The sequence below is a fragment of the Schistocerca cancellata genome, chromosome 2 (assembly GCF_023864275.1).
Source record: "Schistocerca cancellata isolate TAMUIC-IGC-003103 chromosome 2, iqSchCanc2.1, whole genome shotgun sequence".
Lineage (NCBI taxonomy): Eukaryota > Metazoa > Arthropoda > Insecta > Orthoptera > Acrididae > Schistocerca > Schistocerca cancellata.
This window is the reverse complement of record NC_064627.1, coordinates 1,091,898,011-1,091,914,501: the sequence shown is the minus strand read 5'-3', so window position 1 is coordinate 1,091,914,501 and position 16,491 is coordinate 1,091,898,011. Positions and strand designations below refer to the sequence as shown.

The window sequence follows — 16,491 nt, the reverse complement described above, 5'->3', positions numbered from 1 at the left end:
TTGTATCAAGGATGGAAAAGAAAATTGGCCATACCCTTTTGAATGAAGCCATTCCGTCATTTGCCTGGGACGATTTAGGGAAATCATGGAAAACCTAAATCTGGATGGCCAGATGCACGTGTGAACCATTGCCCTCCCGAATGGAAGTCCAATGTGCAAACCAATGCACCACTTCACTCAGTCATGCTTTTCTGTGGCTCAGTCTGCTTAAATGTAAAAGAAAGAAAAGAGAAAGCACACTTTTCTAATATGTATGGGAATTAGATATATGTCCAGATCTTCCCTTCCCCTTCCTTTGTCCATCTCCTGCTCCTACCCCATCTGTCTGCCCATCACCTCCTCCCCCTCCCTCTCTCTGTCCATCCTCCTGCCCCCCTCTCTCTCCACTTCCTTCTACCCCCCTGTCTCTCTCCCCCTCTCCCAGTCCATTGCCTCCTCCCCCCTTTCTCTGTTCATCTCCTCTTGCCCCCACCCCTGCTCTATCCATCTCTTCCTTTGTGTTTTCTAAGTCCATTTCTTCCCACCCCTCTGTCCATCCCACCCTCCCCACACCAGTCTGACCTTGAGTCTTGCTTCTTGTTATTTCAAATTCAGATTCTGTAGAAGTATTTTTATCATAAACCAATAAGCCATAAATACAACTTTTCTGTTTACTAACAACCTTCTACTGTTGTATATTTTATAATGTTTCCCTATTATTACATCTATGTAAAGTCATATATTACATATATTACATATATTTATATATTACATATATTTTAAAAACACACACATCTTAGAATTCAACATTGTGCTAAAATTTCAAAGCAATCAGTCAAGAACTTTTGGAGATTTGAGATTTTGAAGAAACAAAGATCTATGTATTTTCCTTTTTTCCCCCTAAGGTAAGTCTTTCCGCTCCCGGGATTGGAATGACTCCTTACCCTCTCCCTTAAAACCCATATCCTTTTGTCTTTCCCTCTCCTTCCCTCTTTCCTGACGAGGCAGCCGTTGGTTGCGAAAGCTAGAATTTTGTGTGTATGTTTGTGTTTGTTTGTGTGTCTATCGACCTGCCAGCGCTTGTGTTTGGTAAGTCTCATCATCTTTCTTTTTAGATATATGTATGTACATATATACACACATCAAAAAAAGTTTTGCATCACCAAAGTTCCAAGAGCTCCAGAACCTGTACAGAAAATTGGAATAGAGATCAACATAAACATCATTTCTGCCCTTTTTATTGCTCATGAAAACCACACATTGCATGTTGTACCACCATTCAGCAAGACTTTCAGAGGTGGTGGTCCAGATTCCTGTACACACCAGTACCTCTAACACCCAGTAGCACATCCTCTTGCATTGTTGCATGCCTGTATTTGACGTGGCACACTGTCCACAAGTTCATCAAGGTACTGTTGGTCCAAATTGTGCCAGTCCTCAATGGCGATTCGACATAGATCCCTCAGAGTGGTTGGTGGGTCATGTTATTATGAAGGAAGTCATTCACAAGATGTGCATGATGGGAGTGCGAATTGTTGTCCATGAAGATGAATGTTTCGCCAATGTGCTGCTGATATGATTGGTCGGAGGATGGTATTCATGTATCGTATAGCTGTTGCAACAACTTCCATGACTACCAGCAGCATATGTCGGCTCCACATAATGCCACCCCAAAACAGCAGGGAACCTCCACCTTGTTGCACTTGCTGGACAGTGTGTCTAAGGTGTTCAACCTGACCGGGTTGCCTCCAAACACGTCTCTGATGATTGTCTGGTTGAAGGCAGATGTGACACTCACCAGTGAAGGGAATGTGATGCTAATCCTGAGCAGTCCATTCGGCATGTTGTTGGGCCCATCTGTACCGCACTGCATGGTCTCATGGATGCAAAGATGGACCTCGCCACGGATGTAGGGATTGAAGTTGCTCATCATGCAGCCTATTGCGCACAGTTTGAATCATAACGCGATGTCCTGTGGCTGCATGAAAAGCATTATTCGACATGGTGGCATTGCTGTCAGGGTTCCTCTGAGACATAATCCGTAGGCAGTGGTCATCCATTACAGTAGTAGCCCTTAGGTGACCTGAGCGAGGCATGTAGTCGACCGTTCCTACCTCTCTGTATCTCCTCCATGTCCAAACCATGTCGCTTTGGTTCACCCTGAGACTCCTGGACACTTCCCTTGTTGAGAGCCCTTCCTGGCACAAACTAGCAATGCAGACGCAATTGAACCACGCTGTTGACCGTCTAGACATGGTTGAACTACAGACAACATGAGCCGTGTACCTCCTTCCTGGTGGAATGAGTGGAAGTGATTGGCTGTCAGACCCCTTCCATCTAATAGGTGCTGCTCATGCATGGTTGTTTACATCTTTGGGCAGGTTTAGTGACATCTCTGACCAGTCAAAGGGATTGTGTCTGTGATTCAATATCCACAGTCTATGTCTATCATCAGGAGTTCTAGGAACTGGCTTGATGCAAAACTTTTTTTGATATGTGTTGAAAATGTAGGTGTTCCTAATCGCAAATCCCTGAAAGTTTTTGACCGATTGCTTTGAAATTTTGGTACAATGTTCCATTGGTATACACACATATTTTTATTTACCTATTTCTTAAATATATTAATACATAAATTTATATAAATTTAATAATAGGGAAATGTTGTTACAAAAATGTCTCAAAAAGTTACATATACATATGTTATACATCATACATTAAATAATTAGGTACATAAAAACACACATTATGTCATGTCAAAATATTAAAGCAACCACTCAAGAACTTCCAGAAGTTAACGATTTTGAACAAACCAACTTTTACATTTTTATAACATTGTGCCTTTTATTACATATATACAAGATAGTGTTCCAGTGGATATATAATAATGTGAGTATTCAGATGCAATGTTGTATCAGAGTTTCACAGCAGTCAGTGAAGAACTTTCAGAGATCTGAGATTTTGAAGAATGAACATCCAAATTTATACTTATATAGAAACTGTAAATGTTCCTAACTGCAAATCTCCAAAAGTTTTTGACTATATGGTTTGAAATTTGACACAACATTCCATTGGTACACGTGTTTGTTTTTATATACCTATGTTTAAATATATTTAATATAAAATTGTTTATAAGTTTAATGATAGGGAAACATTACAAAAAATCTCAAGAAGTTAAGAGTGTGTGTGTGTATAAAAGAAATAGATGCCTAAAAACTTACTTGTATTAGAATACATTGTTGTGTCAAAATTTCAAAATAATTGGTCATAAACTTTCAGAGATACATGGTTGTTTTCAGTTCTGCAGTCATAACAAGTTCTGAGACTAAGCACGATCTCTCGAGCTTTTTCATGCTAGGAAAAAATAGAATCAGAAACTACAGAATTTTGTGAACATAAAGAATGTGACAATAGCCAAAATAGCATAGCTTTTCATTTTTTCTTGGGTAGTATGAATAGGTTGAGCAGTTATCTGAAACAGTCTTTAGTTCTGATACCTACACTTAAAGATGGAACCCTTGATGGTGTATGTCAGTTCAGGAAATAGGGAATGCAGGACAGAAGGCCCAGTAAGTTGCTTCATCAAAATATATGGGATATTCAAGTAGAAAAACGTAGTTGAACTGATGATAGACATTTATGCTAACATTATTTATATTTCACAGCATCATTTACATAGATAAGAAATAAAAGTCTTTCTTTAGAGAGATATATTTTATATGGTGATGATAAGGAGTATATCTTTCAGTTAGGAGGAGTGGCCATTTATGCCAAATGTAGTGTTCACATATCAAAGTACTTTACAGAACAAATTTTTGAATAATTTGCAGGAGTGTGTGAATTTTCTAGAAAAAATCTGTAATTGTAGTCCTCTACAGGTATCCCAGTGGGCACTATAGGAATATTCTCTCAAAACTTGACACTCCATTAAATTTAGTTGCTAAGAAATAGTTCCTTTTAATTTTGTGAGAATATTTAAATATTGACTTTCTGACTGATTCCCCAGGAAAAAGATTGTTAATGGATCTACTTTAGTCATGCCTCAGACAGTGTACTTTCCAACTAGAATACAGAAAGTAGTAGCATAGATATCACAGATGAGATCTCCAGAAATTGACCTGTAGTTGAGAGGCCCATTTTGAGGACAATTAGTAATGAGCTATTAGATTGTGATGCACTAATGTTAACACTGAAATGAACTAAGGCACAGTCAGAGCCCAAGGAAGTAAATAAAAAAATTAAAGATGTAGGTCCACTTGTAATGAAAACATTTTAAGATGTCTCAGATACACTTTGCAAGGAGTCTGCACTACAGACAACTGTTTTCAAAGTATCATTATGGGTCCAACACTTTAACTTGGCCCCTCTCTGATAGGTGAAATTTGGGTGACTTTTTGCCACTCCAGAATATTTACACTCATTGCCAACCTTAGCTACATAAGGAGCATCATTGGGGCAAGTAGCCATTGTGAGTATAATTTTGGTTTGTGTGACCAGTGATTGTTAATATTATTTACAAAAATGAGTGAAGAGGTTGTACTTATCTGACTAGCAACTCAGTAACTCAAATATTAAAGTGATGCTCACTTTCATGTCACTTGGATGATGTTTTAATGGTTAACCCATTACATGTTCGTTTCTGTTATCAGCTGTAAGCTGACTGCCCTGAAAGAAGGAGATGAGGCTTGTTCTCCAGCCAGTGCACTACTAGTTGATCTCAAGTTTCTGCTCCCAGCATCCACCACTCATGGGCCAAGTAAAAGTGTACTATCTGTACTTCCATTGATAGTTAACTTCCCTCAAAAATTTCAAGAAGAAATTCAGTACTAATAAGCAACCAGTTTGCCATTAAGGCGATAAAATGTTATGTAAGGGGAAGCAGAAGGTGCCTCACTATATAAAGGACAGTCAAAGACCAGTTACATAATTTTACTAAAGGCAATATTGTAAAGTGGCAAAGAATGTTACCATATTAAAACAATACATTACACATAGAATACAGTTATTTCTGGAGATGAAATGAAAGCTGTATGTTCAGTAACATGGAAGTACCAGGGCAGAAGATGTGTCTTCAACATATTAAGCATGTTCTGTGGGAGAATAATACTATTGTTGATCCACCACGTTATTTAATGATATCAAAAGAAAGATCCACGTATGAAAATTATAAAATTGTGAGACAAAATTTTGGCCTATTTTAGTCACATATTTTCCATTGCATACTGATATGGGGACATTCCTGTTACATCAGTGAAATTCTTAAAATTCAAGAAATAATAATCAGAATAATGAGTGAAGTCAATTCTTAGGATCACTGATGACCCCTCTTTATTGGTCTTAAGATGTTAACTGCTGTGAACTTGCACATCTATGCAACATTACTTTATGCCAAAAGCAATTTAAGTGAGTTTCACTCCAAAGAGAATATACACATTCACAATACTAGAGGCAAACTACAATTGAATACACTGAAACATAGTCTGACAAAGACAGTGAACTCTTATAAAATAACTTGCTTAAAACTATCCAATAAACTTCCAAAATGTGCTTGGTCCTTGTCCAACAATATTGTCGAAGTTAAGATTTATGACTGGTTACTGAAACATCTGTTTTACAAGATAACAGAACTATATGAAATAAACAAAATTGACTTTGGATTTTAAGAATATTTGTAAGAGAAGTTGAATTAAATTTTGTAAGCAACTTCTCTGTAAAAATATCCCATTGTAAGCGGTCAGTGTGAATAAAGAACTGAATTGAATACCTTCAGGAGGTAAAATTTTTAGTACTATCAATAGTTGCCCATAAAAGTATGATAAATTATCCTAGCTTTTGGAACTATTAATTCCTTGCACAGGGAGGAAAGAGGGATTGGGTTCAAGAGAATTAAAAAAAAGGGCAGGTCACTCAAACCACAGGATGAGAAAGGTCCACCTGTAGTGGAGGCAAATATAAATGGGCACAACAGAGAGAGCAGGAGGTAAAAGGTACTATATTGATGAGTATAGTGTCAGCTTCCGCCCAGACATGATGAGGACAGAGTGAGCAGTAGAGATGGATTACAAGGGGTCCTCTCATTTTTCATTATTATTATTATTATTATTATTATTAGAATTTTTAATTGTGTATTTTTATTTCATTATTTTCTTCCTTCTTCTTTCACCTATGGACCATTGTTATTTCACCCCTTTCTTCTTTCTTTTTTTCCTCACTTGTCTTATCATTTATCAGTATTTCTCTCTCACTTCCTCTGTCTATGTAGCTTCAGTCCTCTTTATGGGTGTTTCAGGGAAATCTTTCAAATCTTGCAACTTCTCTCTGAATGGCAGTCATTCCTCAGTATCTTATGGTAAATTTGGAGTTCATCCACTATGTATAACCCTGAAGACTAGATCAGAGTAATTAAAACATGCACAGAGACATTTAAGCACTCACTCTTCTTGCATTCCATATGTGAATGTAATGGGAAGAAGCCCCAATATTTGGTATAGTGGGAAGTACACATTGCCATACACTTCATATTGGTTTGCAGAGTTGGATGTAGATGTGAAATTTACAAATAACAGTATCCAATTTATAATTGCAGAACAAGACACAGAAAAGACTTTCATATGGTCAGCAGAAGGCTAACATAATAGAAAAAAGCATATATCAAGGGATAAATACTGTATGATTCACTGCCAGATTAACTGAAATCATTCTCTGGATGAAATTTGAAAAGTGAGCTGAAACAATAGCTCATATTGAAATGACCATATGACACAGAACTGACTTGAATTTGCCTTGGAAATATAATGAGAAACTTTTTTAAATGTGATGATTAATATCACTCATACACAGTTGCGCTTAAAAACATTCCCTCTTTTTGTAATATAGAATTTATAACTTTTATGCACATATACCATGTATGTAAATATCCTAAAACTGCTTATGTGAAAAGTTATATAGATTGTCACACAATTGTAAAGAAATAGAACTCTCTCAAAAGCAAAATGTTAGTGTTACCAGTTGACCAAGTAATTAGTTAAGTCAAATGTTTTATAATTCTTGTGATTCTTTAGCTTTTTGGAAGTATTTTATTCAGGATCTTCTGTAGAAACGTAGTGCTTATGTCTTCACTGTAAGAATAATCTCCTATGCCACTGACTCAGAAACACAAAAACAAGTTTATCATACCCATTGTCACTGTACAATGCCCTCATCATCATAGTCTGGGGCAGCTCTTTCCATTCACAGAGTAAATTTGTCACCCAGAAGAGGGTATTCAGAATGAACTCTGGCGTCAGTTGAAACTATGTGCAGGGCATTGCTAAAGTGTTTCAGAATTCTAACTCATCACACTGTACATATATTTGCTTACTGAATTTGTTGTTGGAAATGGAAATGCCATGTGGCTAGGGCCTCCCGTCGGGTAGATCGTTCACCCGGTGCAAGTCTTTCAAGGTGACACTACTTCAGCGATTTGGGTGTCAGTGGGGATGAAGTGATGAACATGGAAGGAAAATTAGGGTTCAACATCCAGTCAGTGATGAGCTCATTAGAGATAGAAGAACATGCACTCATTCAGAAGGAACTGCAACATCCAGTCAGAGAATATACAACAGAAAAATGATTTATGTTTGGGTTGCAGTTTTTTTACTATGGTTTTAGAAGGTATGTGTTGTTCTGCTAGTTCAGTTTTCAGTAGGCTTCCTGCAAAACTGGAAACCATGAGTAATAAAGCTCAGCTTTTCAAATTTACGCTGAAAGGCTGAAGGCTGGCTTGTGGCACACTCGTTTTATTCTCCACCAGACTTCTTCACTAGTTAATACCCTTTTGCTGTAATGTGTTACTTATTTGGGTGCACATGTGTAGTTTTCTATTTTTTTCATTTTTAAAATTTCTTCTATCAACATGCTTTGACTTAAAGTATGCTTATGATGTTGGAGTGCCTATGTTATTCTGATTATGATGCATGCATGCATGTCCAAAGGAACTTTGCATTATAATCAGAATAAGACAGGCACTGCAATATCATATTTATCTGCTGATACTGGGTAAGAGACTTTCAAGTACAACGTCTAACCTGTTCATAAGGATGTACGAGGTCAGGTTATAGATGCATGGTTGACGACGTATAGAAGTTTGGGTCTGGCCGTGAGTTGTGCACAGATAGCCAAATGGTAAGGCACCCGCACACGATAAGCAGGAAATCCGGGTTCGAGTTCTGGTCCGGCACAAATTTTCATTGTCGTCATTCCATTCTACAGCTGATGGTAGTCCTTATTTCCAATTGAAAATTCATTAGATGTGTAATGTGTTTGATTTGTACCATGACCTGTTGGCTATAGCTCACGTTTCCGTGAAATTCAAGGAAAAATGAAGGTATAATCTACATTCTAGAACATTCGCTGTCAGTATTATATCCTCTTTGTAAAAAGGGAGAGAAGTAGGTTTACCTTCCTGCCATTGACTAGTGTGTTGATATTTTTCACGCTTAACAAACCAATTGTTCATATGGGGCATGGATCCACTTTCTAACAGCTGCTACACTTTTGTTAGTGTATGCCTTTTATTGGTCTGCATCCCTGAAGGATCTCCTTCATGGAGAGATCTTTTGAACACAATGAACAAATAGTACTGGTGCTGCTTTGAATTTCATTTTCTTTGTGGATTAAAGTAAATGGCTCATGTCAAACGTATTGTCACACCCCCAGATGTAATTTTGTCATCACTGACATATCCTTACATGTTTAAAGTCTTTAAGTTTAAGTTCTTCTAGTTATTTGTACTATTCTTTGTGTTCCTTTATTTAGGTACTTTGAATTTGAGATAATGACAGCTGGTCCCATGCGTGTTGGCTGGGCTCGAGCTGACTGTAGTCCAGGCTGTCAGCTTGGAAGTGATGAAACTACATGGGCATTTGATGGCTACAATGTAAGTTGCATACCATAATCATGTGCATATAAGTTGGAGCCCTGTGTGTGTGTGTGTGTGTGTGTGTGTGTGTGTGTGTGTGTGTTGGGGGGGGGGTAGAGAGAGAGAGAGAGAGAGAGAGAGAGAGAGAGAGTAGTATACACTATGTTTTTGTAAGTTTGTCTTTCAGTGTCAGACTTATAAGTTTGTTTTTCAGTTTCAGACTTATAAGTTTATTTTTAAATTAATTTGGAAGAGAATGTAATTGTTGCAAAAACACATAAAAAACTGACAGGAATGATGTTTTGGTTGCTAATAATAGTAAATTTATGGGCTGTATCACTTGACTCATCCGTTATAGATAGGCCTGTTAACTATTTTCACATTTATTAAACTATAATTTTCTCTTTGCTATAAAAATTCAAATGTTGTTCTTAAAAACCCATTTAGTATAATGACAAATGATTGAAAATTAGTTGCTAGATACTGCGTTTGACTAGCAAAATAAACTTATGAAATCTTCTTGAGTGCCTTTCAAGCAATAATATCAAATTATGGCAACTGTTTTTTAAATGTTTCTTACATATTCGCATGAAATACTGCTTTATAGTTTGCAATATGTTGAAAACTTTGGATTCTAGTCAGATGAACCTAACAAAAATGTAATACTTCACATGAAGACAAAACTAAAAAGTTCTTAGTAAAATTTTCCAATCCTGAATGTTATTGCTGTTGGATGCTCAGGAAGAATTCATTGCTATTTTTATGACTTTGGCTAATACATACGATTCTTGTTAGTCATATTCTGTCACAAACATATAAATCATACATTTGAGATACAAAATATATTTTGTGTAAGGCACATGCTCTGTGCAATTGATGATGAGATATTCATATTGTTATATATCATAATGCTTTTCACCAGTTCAAATCAGAGTAAATAAAAACACTAATTTGTGCAAAGATGTTATTCATAGTGAAACAAACTAGTGTGTTTCTGTGAGTATTTTAAAAAGGTTTTGTTCATAATTATTGTGGTGAAACAACAATTTAAATATGTTTCAGAATAGCTTACAAAATACTTACATCAGAATTTTAGTTTTCTGTTATCTGATATGCTTGATCTCAACATAGGCTGTCAAACTACACTTTGGGGCTAGTGATCCCTTTGGCAGACAGTATCAAGTAGGAGATATTATCGGCTGTTTCCTAGACTTGTTTGATAAGACCATCAGTAAGTAAAACACCTGTTTGGTATTGAGTTGTGCCCAAGACTATAATGTGGTCTGCGAATAAATTTAAATGCAGATCAAAATCTGAGAAAGTAGCGACAAAATTTTATTGCCCGCACTACACACAGCTTCTCTGTTATTGTGTGCACAAAATGTTTATTATTTGCACCTATTCTCATTAAATGGATATAATGAAACACTCATGTGAAAAATGATGTAAGTCTTGGGCATTACTGTTGAATGAGAATGACTTGCACTGGTATGGAATGACTGAATGTCACAGAACCAAACAACTGCTTGCTCCTCTGCTTGCCTTGCATCTTATTATATTTCTCTCTAACAGATGTTCTTACAACCAGCAAACACTGCTGAAAAGTATTGATTTTCTATGTCTTTTTTTCTCAGCCTGTTTTGGCGAAACTTCATTTCAGTTTTGTAGCATATAGCTGTTAACTGTTACCACTTCATGTCATAATATTGTTACAAATTAAACTTACACCTCAGTGTGTAAGGGAAAGTTCTTTCCTGGAATATGACTTACTATCTTCTAATCCATGTTTCAGATTCCTCTCTTTCTCTTAATTTTTTTTAAATAGTATAGCTTTTGGGACAGCTATATAAAACAAGGATCTCCTTCCTCTATTTAAACAGTAGGCATGTTTCTTTTCTTTTTTACCAATGATACATAACTTACAGATGGCCTTTGTGTAGAATATATTTGAGTGTGACATACACTTCACTACTGAAGAGTGTATTAGGTCTTTTTGAAGCAGAATAGCAGTTGGAAAGAACAGAGGGAGAGGGAGAGCAAAGTGGAAGAACTAGGAAGAGCAGGATGATACATTTTCATTACACAATCCACATTTTGTGAGTTAGCTCTGTAAATCTCTGACAAAACTATGTGTTTCAGAGAAGATGGTACTGAATCTGCAAAATCCTTTAGATTTATTAAAATGATTTCTGGCAATGCAAGGATATTTGCAGTTGTACCTTGAAATTGACAATGTTTTCTCTTAACAGCTCAAACAAAATTAATTGTCTTAGATGCATGACAGAGAAATCCTATACATAGTTTAGACAAAAGAGAAGAGCAGCACCCTCTTCAATTTCTGAAACGAATACAAATGGTTAGAGATGGCTGAAAGACAAAGACAAGATGGCACAAACACACAATTTAAGTATTTAATAAGTTTGTATTTCATTTGTTGAATAATAAAATTTGCAATCTATTGGCACCAGCCCAAGGTATCTTCAAGAATTATCTTGTCGGATATGTATTTTTAGAAGGTAGAAAAATCACCTTAAAATTGGAAATGACTTTAACAGAGTAATCACTTCTTGCACATAGTGTAAAGCTTATTCTAAAATTTTTGTTCTTTCTTCGACAGTGCCCAAAAATAAAAATTTTCTTGAAACATATTATAAATGACTTATATATAACATGAAACAATGGAAAGGGCAAGTTGGAATAACAACAATATTATGAAAAGGATGGATTACTGCTCACCCCACAGAGGAGGTGTTGAGTCGTAGACAGACTGTTAAACTTTAAAGCTTTCGACCAGGGACAGTGGCTGTGTGTATGTGAGTTATATTTATGAGAATGTGTGTGTGTGTTCTCAGTTTCTGAAGAAGGCCATTTGGCTGAAAACTTAAATGCTTAACAGTCTGTTCTACTTGTCTGTGACTCAACACTTGTGTGTGGAGACTAGCAGTCTATCCTTTTGGTAATATCGTTATGTACTACTTGTTAACATGTGATCCAGAATCTTAAAATTTCATGTGAACTGTCGAATAATTATTATGTATTGCAGGTGTGACGTTGCACACTGTAACATTTGTACCTCTTTTGCTGTAGCAATATGTTACTTTGATGTAGCATCATATGCGTGCAATAAAATGTACATCTCATTTAAAAGAAAGAGCAAAGCAAATCTTTAAAGGCATCTGGGGTTCAAGCAGCACCAAGTGATGACTGTGTCATCCATCCACCTAGGACTTAATTTGGACATCATTATCAAGGAGCTTGTGGTTAGCATACTCCTCTTGTGGCCATAAATGTTGGCATTTTATAAATGGGGTTCCAGGTAGTTCCTCAGTTGTCTACACACAACTGAGTGAGTTCAGGACCCAAGTATAGATCCTCTACATGACTGTCCAACACTCAACTGCTCTACTGTGGGAGTATAGCAAAGGAGTCTGAGAGCCCTTCAGGCAACTCTCAGTTTTCATTTTCATGATAAGTGTATTATTCATTGCTTTCATTAAGGCTGCCAAGCTTCGCCATTCATGCAGAATATGCAGGACCAAAGCTGGACTAATTGCCGGTAATGCAATGGCTTATAAACACGCAGTATTTATATGGGTCATTGCTAAAGGCCAAGAGAACATTTGATTGTATTGCTGTAGAACAGTATCCTATGCCATGCAAGTCAGTGCAGTTTGCAGGGTCATATGTCTACTGTGTTTATTTTCTACATCACATACAGTAGAGCATCCTTCATTTCTGAAAATGGTGTCATAATTGTTCATCTTCATTTTGATGAGTTCCATTTCCTTGTAAGTAACTCTTACAGGCTGCACCAAGTAAAGATGGTACTGTATAAGACTTCATTCATTTGACTCTTTACTATGGTGCTTGCTGCTGGATGCTGAGTTTGATATATATCAGCTGTGACCTCAGGAGACTGTTCTCTTAGGCATGCATGCACAGGTAGTGCCTTTCATTCAAGAATGGAACTTTTAGTTTGCATCAAAGCCTACACTCCAAGAAAATTCTTCAGATTGTCTTTGATGTTCTGTCTGGGGATGAATTCACAAATGTCATTAATAAAAATTTGAGTCTGTATCATTTGTAGCTGTGTGTTTCTAAGTTGCTACAAGCTTAAAAGAAACTGTTGAAGCCTCAGAAAATGAGTAGCACAACCAAAACTGTTTTGCATAATAAAATCATCAATAATTGTATACTGGTTGCATTAACTAAGTATTCGTCTTCTGACTTACATATTGTTAACATTGTTAATTTTTACTTTCATTCAGTACTACATATGGCTTTGACATATGATAATCAATACATTTATACACTGACTTATTCTGTAAATACATCATTTCATTATCACTGTGTCTTTTGCTTGTGTTCTGTTGTGCAGCATTTTCGGACAGTTGTCAACAAATATGGCAACGCATGTACAGAGTTTATCAGAAATATTTTTAAAAAGTTGGGTGGTGGATTCCTCACACCAAAATGAACAAGAAAGTGCACTGAAACATATATCCCAACAATTATTTATTTTTTACTTAGTGATGAAAGAACATTTTACAATGTACTGAAGTCAGAAACTTATAACAGTTATTCAAAATATCTTCAGTTTGTTGCTACAAATGCACTCACTCTTTGAATCATTGCTGTGGTATCATTTCAAACACTCTCAGATAGTGTTGAATGGTTTCACTGTCTTTCATGATATGTAGGCAAAGAATCTGTTCAATTTTATAGGTGGCCCCACAGATTCCGACCCAAACATTTGAGATATGTGGGATGTCTAGTGCATGGAACTGGTTCCTTCCACACTATCCAATTTTCATGATAGATATCTTCCAGTGTGTTTAAAAGAAAGTGATAAATTTCCTAACCACATACTTCTTTTTATCTGCAACGCTACATTCTGTAGCAAGTTTGGAAGAGTGGTCTGAGTAAAGTCTTTGTAGACATCACCTGTCAGACTTGCTGGGAAAACATATGGACTTACTAAACAGTCACCTACAATTACACCCCACGCATTAGTCTTAAATCTGCATTGTTCCACAAGAACTTGGTGACAAACGTTGTGGGAGTGCATAAGAGGGTGGAAGCAAGGGGAGAACAAATTACGTATTTTTTATTACATTTTCAGTTGCAAAATTTCCAGAATGTTATTTCCTTAATAGCTTAAAAATGAAAATTGCCAGAAGTGTTTATGTATAGACTTTTTTCCTTGTTTTGGTGTGCAGAATCTGGCTCCAAAGTTTGTAAAAGTATTTCTGAGGCACCCTGTAGGATTGAGGTTCACAGTACTGTGTTAAGTGGTATCCAGAGTTTACTTACATTTTGTTTGATTTAAAGGAAGTGAAGTATAATTGCGGGCAAGCCGAGACGTTCGGCAAACAGTGGCAAGTGGGAGACGTGGTCGGAGTCTTCCTCGATCTTGTAGATCGAACTATCAGTAAGTCAGGAGGATTATGAACTGCCTTTATGCATTCATCTGAAAAGTAGAACAGCTTTTACAAACACTATTCTTAGTGAAGGCATGTGAAATATTTTCAAGAATTCACTGTGTCATTTTTATTCTGAGACATTTGTGAAAGTAGAAATTGCTATATTTATATATGTAACACAAGATTGATACTGGACTAACTCAGAGTGGCATAGCTGTGTGTACACTGCCATTATATTTTATATATGGTGTGTTCTGATAGTATTTACTTGTGAATAACATATTTTGAGCAGTATCAGATTTTGAAGAGCAATCTAGAGGCATTTCTGAGCTTCAGTAGTTAATTAATGTGCTTTATTTTTAGCCTTCACATCACTTCATGTGTAGAACATTTGTTTCAGTGTGTGCCACATACTACAGCTTATAATTTCTTATACTTACAGTAGACATGGTTGTTACTCTTTTTCTACAAAACATTCAGTTGAAAAGTCTGAGATTTTGTAGCTTGATGGGAGGAGTTCATCAGTTGTTGTGTGCTAAAGGGAAATACAGTAATCTCATGTGTTGGTTCCTGTGCTTGTGCATATTTGCTGGTAATAACTACATATCAAATGATTGTTATGTTTGCATTTGTTTGAAGAGAGATCTGATCGATCAGTTTTACTAAGATCTCCAGTTAGCAAAAGAGGCTGTCGTGAATGATTAATTCCTACATCAAACACTCTGGTATTGGCCAGTTTCTGGTGTAGACCTAAGCACATTTTGCTTTACTGCCTTCATGGTCTGTGGGTGTCAGAGCAGACTGATATCTTAAGAGTGGATCAAATAAAAATGAAATTTTCATAGAAAAAACATTATTGTTCTTTAATTTATACAGATCTACTTTTTTCAGATTTAATGATCCATTTTATATAAGCAGATTTTTCCACTGGAGAGAAAAGTTTTTAATGCTAATTTTTAAAAATTCTATGATGACATATCACAGATGAATAAGCTGCCAAAATATGTGTTGTGGGGCAGATTCTGGAATGACTGAAAAGTTCTGAAGGTGCATTTTTACGACCAGCCAGCTCAAAGTTGGTGACAGTAGCTGACAGCATTAACATTGCTGCATCCATAAAGTAAATTGATCAGAAACTTCCTTTGCACTGCAAAAACGCCATTGGCATCTCTTGTCAATCAGGCAGCTGTGCTGTGATGGTAACAAGCACTTCTTCACAGCATCAACATATTCTCTACATTGGCTCTCTTTAATTTTGGATAACCCAAGTCTTATCACAAATGACAGTTTCTGCTGAAAGCGATCTTTCATTCATACATAACAAAGATAAATCCTACTGGACTATAGGAACAAACCCTTACTTACTTGAATACAGCAACATCGAAACAGTGTGGTTAACCAAAGTGGCTAAAGATCTGCTTTAATTGAGCATACCAGAAGATGACATTTAGAACATCTTTCAGTAGTGTTCTGAGCGACAAAAGGTTTCAGGACAAATCTCCCCATAAGAGACAAATAACTACCTTCTGAGTGCCAGAGAGGAAAGAACTATATAATCAGAGAATGTGTCACTCTGATATTCTCAACATTTAAATGGATCCTCCCCTCCATTACTTGCACATATTATACTGTTTCTCTGTTCTCTATCTTCCCATTTCTCCTGTCAAAATACTTATTTAAAAGCTAGCAAGTGAAGTGGCACAGTGGTCAGCACACTGAACTCACATTTTGGAGGACAATGGTTCAAATACCCAACCACTCATCCAGATTTAAGATTTTCGCTAAATTGCTCCAGGCAAATGCCAGGATTGTTCCTTTGAAAAAGGCGTGACTGATTTCCCTCCCCACCCTTTCATAATCCAAGTTTGCACCCCATGCCTGCATTGTTGATGGGATGTTAAACTCTGATCTTCATTCTTGTTTAAAAGGTCCATTAGCTGGGGACTTTAAAAAATGTGGCCTGTCATTTTTTGTGTTTCAGTGGATGACAAGAGGAAACTCCCCTTCAATTTAAGATACTGTTGACCCTGTGGAACTTAGCTAATGTATAAAACAGCTTTCTCAATTGTGAAAGTGGAAGCTGTCCTACATGTTCAACTTTTAAAGCTAGAGTCCCACACTTAATGCTGCAGAATAAAGGAAGAGTCAGTTGTACACCATGACTTAAGTTGTATACCTATCTTGAGCTGCATA

General features: G+C 36.5%; 1 protein-coding gene across 1 annotated transcript in view; it reads left to right on the top strand.

Annotated features, from left to right (window-relative positions):
• Window positions 1–16,491, top strand: part of LOC126163107 (ryanodine receptor) — a 737,240-nt gene that overhangs the window by 349,787 nt on the left and 370,962 nt on the right. Inside the window, exons 25-26 of the mRNA XM_049920028.1 lie at window positions 8,773–8,893; window positions 14,207–14,306. Of these exons, the coding sequence (XP_049775985.1) occupies window positions 8,773–8,893; window positions 14,207–14,306 (221 nt within the window). The remainder of the gene's footprint in view (window positions 1–8,772; window positions 8,894–14,206; window positions 14,307–16,491) is intronic.